The sequence below is a fragment of the Pristiophorus japonicus genome, chromosome 6 (genome assembly GCF_044704955.1).
Source record: "Pristiophorus japonicus isolate sPriJap1 chromosome 6, sPriJap1.hap1, whole genome shotgun sequence".
Lineage (NCBI taxonomy): Eukaryota > Metazoa > Chordata > Chondrichthyes > Pristiophoridae > Pristiophorus > Pristiophorus japonicus.
The window spans coordinates 126,447,448-126,455,415 of record NC_091982.1 but is presented as its reverse complement, the minus strand read 5'-3'; the positions used below and the strand labels follow the sequence as shown (position 1 = coordinate 126,455,415).

Here is a 7,968-nt window from a genome sequence, read left to right as displayed (position 1 = left end):
GACACAGACCTCGCCCCCTCACTGTGGGGGAAATCAGGCACAGACCCCGCCCCCTCACTGTGGGGGGACTGAGACACAGACCCCGCCCGCTCACTGTGGGGGGACTGAGACACAGATCCCGCCCCCTCACTGTGGGGGGGAATCAGATACAGACCCCACCCACTCACTGTGGGGGGGAATCACAGATACAGACCCCGCCCCCTCACTGTGCGGGCAATCCGACACAGACCCCGCCCCCTCACTGTGGGGGGAATCAGACAGACTCCGCCCCCTCACTGTGGGGGGAAATCAGACACTGACCCCGCCCGCTCACTGGGGTGGGGGGGAAATCAGACACAGATCCCGCCCACTCACTGTGGAGGTGAATCAGACAGACCCCGCCCCCTCACTGTGGGGGGAAATCAGACACCGACCCCGCCCCCTCACTGGGGTGGGGGGGAAATCAGACACAGATCCCGCCCACTCACTGTGGAGGTGAATCAGACAGACCCCGCCCCCTCACTGTGGGGGGAAATCAGACACCGACCCCGCCCCCTCACTGAGCGGGGAATCAGACACAGATCCCGCCCCCTCACTGTGGGGAGAATGAGATGCAGACTCCTGTCGTATCACTGAAATTGAAGACATAGGACCCCGTCCCATCACATAACACAAGAGATAGGAGCAGGAGTCGGCCTTTCAGCCCCTCGAGCCTGCTCCGCCATTCAATAAGGTCATGGCTGATCTGATCCTGGCCTCAACTCCACTTCCCTGCCCACTCCCCCTAACCGTAAGCTCCTTTATCATTCAAAAATCTGTCTATCTCCACCTTTATACGAGGGGATTAAATGTAGTATCTCCAGATTTGCGGATGACACTCAGTTGGGTGGCAGTGTGAGCTGCGAGGAGGATGCTATGAGTCTGCAGAGTGACTTGGATAGGTTAGGTGAGTGGGCAAATGCATGGCAGATGAAGTATAATGTGGATAAATGTGAGGTTATCCACTTTGGTGGTAAAAACAGAGAGACAGACTATTATCTGAATGGTGACAGATTAGGAAAAGGGGAGGTGCAACGAGACCTGGGTGTCACGGTACATCAGTCATTGAAGGTTGGCATGCAGGTACAGCAGGCGGTTAAGAAAGCAAATGGCATGTTGGCCTTCATAGCAAGGGGATTTGAGTACAGGGGCAGGGAGGTGTTACTACAGTTGACCAGGGCCTTGGTGAGGCCACACCTGGAGTATTGTGTACAGTTTTGGTCTCCTAACTTGAGGAAGGACATTCTTGCTATTGAGGGAGTGCAGCGAAGGCTCACCAGACTGATTCCCGGGATGGCAGGACTGACATATCAAGAAAGACTGGGTCAACTGGGCTTGTATTCACTGGAGTTCAGAAGAATGAGAGGGGACCTCATAGAAACGTTTAAAATTCTGATGGGTTTAGACAGGTTGGATGCAGGAAGAATGTTCCCAATGTTGGGGAAGTCCAGAACCAGGGGTCACAGTCTAAGGATAAGGGGTAAGCCATTTAGGACCGAGATGAGGAGAAACTTCTTCACCCAGAGAGTGGTGAACCTGTGGAATTCTCTACCACAGAAACTTATTGAGGCCAATTCACTAAATATATTCAAAAGGGAGTTAGATGTAGTCCTTGCTACTCGGGGGATCAAGGGGTATGGCGAGAAAGCAGGAAGGGGGTACTGAAGTTGCATGTTCAGCTATGAACTCATTGAATGGCGGTGCAGGCTAGAAGGGCCGAATGGCCTGCTCCTGCACCTATTTTCTATAATTCTATGTTAAATACAGGTGTGACATCCAGAATGTTCTGGAATCCAGACACCGGGCCGATCCTTGGCGGGGTCGTACGGAAGCCAGAAAATGTTCTGAAACCCGGACTTCACGGCCTTAGCCGTCCGACCTCGGCCCAACTCTTCCAGCCATCTGACCTCAGCCGCCCGGCCCGAACTCCAGAGGCCCAACCACCTCCTCACCCTCCTCCTCCGGTGGTCTCGGCCTGACCGACACCCACCCCTCCCCCCAACATCTGGCGGCCCTACCGACCACACCCCACCCCCCCCCACCCAGAACTCCTGCGGCCCGACCAACCCCCCTCCCCTCCCTAAATCGGGAAATATCCGGAACGGCCGAGGTTTCTGGATTTCGGATGTCACACCTGTATATTCAATGACCCAGCCTCCACAGCTCTCTGGGGCAGAGAATTCCACAGATTCACCACCCTCTGAGAGAAAAATTCATCCTCATCACCATTTTAAATGGGCAACCCCTTATTCTGAAACTATGCCCCCTAGTTCTAGATTCCCCCACGAGGGGAAACATCTTCTCTGCATCTACCCTGTCCTGCCCGCTCAGAATGGTGAGTGGTTGTTTTTCTGTTAAGTTAGTACTTAGTCTTTAAATAAAGGTTAATTAAATCCGCTGATTGCTGAGTAGCGGCTGGGTGTGTTTTGCTCAGGTTGAGAGTTTAGTTCTACTCGATAGTTGTGAGTGTAACTAGAGGGATGGCAGAGTACCTCAGTCCCGTGGATTGCACATCCTGTGGCATGTGGGAAATCCTGGATACTTCGCGCAGCCGGGACGACCATGTGTGCAGAAGGTGTCTCCGGCTGCACCAACTCGAGCTCCGTGTTTCGGAGCTTGAACGGTGGCTGGAGTCACCGCGGTGCATCCGCGAGACTGAGAGCTACGTGGATAGCACGTTTCTAGAGGTGGTCACCCCGCAGCTTAAGAGTGTGCAGGCAGAGAGGGAGAGGGTGACCGCCAGACAGAAGAGGAGGACTGGGCAGGTAGTGCAGGAGTCCCCTGAGTCCATCCCCCTCTCCAACCGGTACTTTGTTCTGAGTACCAGTGAGGGCAATGGTGGCTCTGGGGAGTGCAGCCAGAGCCAAGTGCACGGCACCACGGGTGGCTCAGCTGCACGGGGAGTGGGGGGAGGGGGGAGAATGGAAGAGCTATAGTGGTAGGGGATTCCATAGTCAGGGGAGCAGACAGGCGTTTCTGCAGCTGCAGATGTGATTCCAGGATGGTATGTTGCCTCCCTGGTGCCAGGGTCAAGGATGTCACCAAGCGGCTGCAGGCTATTCTGGGAAGAGAGGGTGAACAGCCAGAGGTCGTGGTCCACATCAGGACCAATGATACAGGTAGCAAGATGGATGAGGTCCTGCAGGCAGAGTTTAGGGAGCTACGAGATTAAAAAACAGGATCTTAAAGGTAGTAATCTCCGGATTACTCCCAGTGCCACGAGCTAGTGAGTACAGAGCAGATGAATATGTGGTTGGAGAGATGGTGCAGGCGGGAGGGCTTTAGTTTCCTGAGGCATTAGGACCACTTCTGGAGGAGGTGGGACCAATACAAGCCGGACGGGTTGCACCTCAATAGAGCGGGGACCAATATCCTTGGGGGGGGGGGGGGGGGGGCAGGGGTTTGCTAGTGCTGGGGGATGGGAACTTGAAACTAGATTCAGTAGGAAGGGGAGTAAAGCTGGAATTAGAAAGCAAAAATAAAGAAAGTCAGTTTGAAGGAAAGAGGAAATAAGCAGGAAAAAAGGGTTTCAAAAAAACAAATTTAAAGGCACTTTGTCTAAATGCACGTAGCATTTGTAACAAAATAGATGTGTTGAGGGCACAAATTGAGACAAATGGGTATGATCTGATAGCCATAACAGAGACGTGGTTGCAAGGTGACCAGGACTGGGAATTAAATATTCAAGGGTATTTGACAATCCGGAAGGACAGATAGAAAGGAAAAGGCGGTGGGATAGCTCTATTGATAAAGGATGGAATCACTGCAATAGTGAGAAATGATATTGGCTCAAATGATCAGGATGTTGAAACAGTTTTGGTGGAGATAAGGAATAATAACGGGAAAAAGTCACTGGTGGGCGTAGTCTATAGGCCCCCTAACAGTAGCAACTCTGTTGGTCGGAGCATAAACCAGGAAATAGTGGGGGCTTGTAAAAAGGGATGAGCAATAATCATCGACGATTTTAACCTCCATATTGATTGGACAAATCAAATTGGTCAGGGTAGCCTTGAGGAAGAGTTCATAGAGTGCATAAGGGACAGGTTCCTTGAGCAGTATGTAATGGGGCAGGCTATCTTGGATCTGGTCCTGTGTAATGAGACAGGATTAATAAACAATCTCCCAGTAAAGGATCTCCTCGGAATGAGTGATCATAGCATGATTGAGTTTCAAATTCAGATGGAGGGTGAGAAAGTTGGATCTCTAACCAGCGTACTAAGCTTAAATAACGGAGACTATGAAGGCATGAGGACAGAGTTGGCTAAAGTGGACTGGGAAAATACATTAAAGTGTAGAACGGTTGATGAACAGTGACGTACATTTAAGGAGATATTTCACAACACAAGAAAAATATATTCCAGTGAGGAAAAAAGGGTGTAAAAGAAAAGATAGTGATCCATGGCTAACTAAAGAAATAAAGGACGGTATCCAATTGAAAACAAGGGCATACAAAGTGGCCAAAACTAGTGGGAGGACAGACGATTGGGAAACTTTTAAAATCCAGCAAAGAATGACTAAAAAAATGATTAAGGGAAGATAGACTATGAAATTAAACTAGCACAAAATATAAAAACAGATAGCAAGAGTTTCTATAGCTGTATAAAAAGGAAAAGAGTGGCTAAAGTAAATGTTGGTCCCTTAGAGGACGAGACCGGGGAATTAGTAATGGGGAACATGGAGGTGGCAGAAACTCTGAACAAATATTTTGTATCAGTCTTTACGGTAGAGGACACTAACAATATCCCAACAATGGATAGTCAAGTTCCTCCCCCCATATAGCCCCTAACACAATCACTAAGGAGGTGGTACTCAGTAAGATAATGGGACTAAAGGCAGATAAATCTCCTGGACCTGATGGCTTGCATCCTAGGGTCTTAAGAGAAGTAGCGGCAGGGATAATGGATGCATTGGTTGTAATTTACCAAAATTCCCTGGATTCTGGGGAGGTCCCAGCAGATTAGAAAGTTGCAAATGTAATGCCCCCATTTACAAAAGGAGACAGACAAAAAGCAGGAAACTATAGACCAGTTAGCCTAACATCTGTGGTTGGGAAAATGTTGGAGTTATTAAAGAAACAATAGCAGGACATTTGGAAAAGCATAATTCAATCAGGCAGAGTCAACATGGATTTATGAAGGGGAAGTCACGTTTGACAAATTTGCTGGAATTCTTTGAGGATGTAACAGGATGGATAAAGGGGAACCAATGGATGTGGTATATTTGGACATCCAGAAGGCATTTGACAAGGTGCTACATAAAAGATAAAAGTTCACGGGGTTAGGGGTAATATATTAGCATGGATAGAGGATTGGCTAACAAACAGAAAACAGAGTCGGGATAAATGGTTCATTCTCGGGTTGGCAATCAGTAACTAGCGGATCAGTGCTGGGACCCCAACTATTTACAATATTATTAACGACTTGGAAGAAAGGATCGATTGTAACATAGTCAAGTTTGCTGACAATACAAAGATGGGAGAAAAAGTCATGTGTGAGGAGGACATAAAAAATCTGCAAAAGGACCTAGTGAGTGGGTAAAAATTTGGCAGATGGAGTATAATGTTGGAAAGTGTGAGGTCATGCACTTTGGCAGAAAAAAAATCAAAGAGCAAGTTATTATTTAAATGGAAAAAGATTGCAAAGTGCTGCAGTACAGTGGGACCTGGGGGTACTTGTGCATGAAACACAAAAGGTTAGTATGCAGATACAGCAAGTGAAAGGGGATAGAGTATAAAAGCAGGGAAGTTTTGCTACAGTTCTACTGGGTATTGGTGAGGCCACACCTGGAATATTGCATGCAGTTTTGGTTCCATATTTATGAGATTTGGAGGCAGTTCAGAGAAGGTTCACTAAGTTGATTCCAGAGATGAGGAGGTTGACTTATGAGGAAAGGTTGAGTAGATTGGGCCTCTACTCATTGGAATTCAGAAGAATGAGAGGCGACCTTATCGAAACATATAAGCTTATGAGGGGGCTGGATAAGGTGGATGCAGAGAGGATGTTTCCGCTGATGGGGGAGACTAGAACTAGGGAGCATAGTCTTAGAATAAGGGGCCGCCTATTTAAAACTGCGATGAGGAATTTCTTCTGAGGGTTGTAAATCTGTGGAATTCGCTGCCTCAGAGAGCTGTGGAAGCTGGGACATTATGACACAGATAGACAGTTTCTTAACCAATAAGGGGTTATGGGGAGCGGGCAGGAAAATAAAGCCGAGTCCATGATCAGATCAGCCATGATCTTATTGAATGGCGGAACAGGCTCGAGGGGCTGTATGGCCTACTCCTGCTCCTATTTCTTATGTTCTTACACGTTTCAATAAGATCACCTCTCATTCTTCTGAACTCCAATGAGCATAGGCCCAACCTGCTCAATAAGACAACCCCAATAACCTTCTCTGAACTGCCTCCAAAGCAAGAATATCCCTCCTTAAATACAGAGACCAAAACTGTACGCACTGCTCCAGGTGTGGTCTCACCAATACCCTGTAGTTATAGCAGGACTTTCTTACTTTTATACTCCATCCCCCTTGCAATAAAGGCCAACATTCCATTTGCCTTCCTAATTACTTGCTGTACCTGCATACTAACTTTGTTTCATATACAAGGACTCCCAGATCCCTCTAACGCACCATTTTGTAATCTCCATTTAAATAATAATTTGCTTTTTTTTTTAACCAAAGTGGATAACCTTACATTTTCCCACATTCTACTCCATTTGCCAAATTTTTGCCCACTCACTTATCCTATCTATATCCCTTTGCAGATTTTTTGTGTCGTCCTCTTTGTATGATCAGCAAATTTGACATTACACTTGGTGTGTCTCCTTAATCCAAGTCATTAATAGATTGTAAATAGTTGAGGCCCCAGCACTGATCCCTCTGGCAGCCCACTAGCTACTGTTTAGGCAACCTGAAAATGACTCATTTATCCCGACTCTGTTTTCTGTTAGTTAACCAATCCTCTATCCATATATTACCACCAACCCCGTGAGCTCTTGTGCAGTAACCTTTTATGTGACGTCTTTTGGAAATCCAAATACACCACATCTACTGGTTCCTCTTTATCCACCTTGCTCATTACATCCTCAAAGAACTCCAGCAAATTTGTGAAACTTGATTTCCCTTTCATAAATCCATGCTGACTCTGCTTGACTGTATAATGATTTTCTAAATATCCTGCTACTGCTTCCTTAATAATGGACTCCAGCATTTGCCCTATGACAGATATTAGACTAACTAGTCTATAGTTTCCTGATTTCTATCTCCCTGTGGCTAATCACAGACACTAACCCCCTTCCCTTCACTGTGGTGCATCACAATAACATCAGACTGAAGGGTCAGTGTGTACGTGTGTGTGTCTAACACCAGACTGCAGAAAATGGAATGACCACGCAGGATTATGTTTAAAAATGTCACCGTGCTTTATTTCTGGATGGTATTTGGGTGATACAGGAGTCTCAGTATCAGAGATACGCAAGCTCGAGTTAAGGTCCTTTTCAGAGCAGCCATGGGGTAGCAGGTCCCGTGGAGCTGTGCCCTACCCGGAGAGCACCGCTGCCTACTATGCACTGCCTGCTCCGCATTGTGCCCGCTTCACACTGTGCCAGCGTGGTGTGGCCGATCCTCAGTCGTCCCGTGCACTCAGTCGCTCAGGCTCTCCGGTGACATCTTGCTTTTCTGTGTCTGCTCCAGCCGATTGAGGATGAACTGGCTGGTGTCGATGAAACGTTCCACACAGTTAATGAAGCAGGTTTCTGTTTTACTGTCGAGCCGCGGGCCGGGTTTATCCATACACTTGTCCTGTGAGGGCAGAGGACAAACACAGTCAAGAACATGGTGAAGTTAAAGGAGGACCAGGATCCGACAGGACACACGCACGGTTCCCGAGGGAAAGGGGAGACGTAGGAACAGAAACCCCAGATACTACATGACAGGGGCACACTGAGCCAGAGG

The 7,968-nt window shown here is 47.8% G+C and overlaps 1 protein-coding gene across 1 annotated transcript in view; it reads right to left on the bottom strand.

Annotated features, from left to right (window-relative positions):
• Nucleotides 1–7,412: 7,412 nt before the first annotated feature.
• timm8a (translocase of inner mitochondrial membrane 8 homolog A (yeast)) overlaps nucleotides 7,413–7,968 on the bottom strand; it is a 19,693-nt gene continuing 19,137 nt past the window's right edge. Inside the window, exon 2 of the mRNA XM_070882170.1 lies at nucleotides 7,413–7,815. Coding sequence (XP_070738271.1) covers nucleotides 7,657–7,815 — 159 coding nt within the window. The 3' untranslated portion in view covers nucleotides 7,413–7,656. The remainder of the gene's footprint in view (nucleotides 7,816–7,968) is intronic.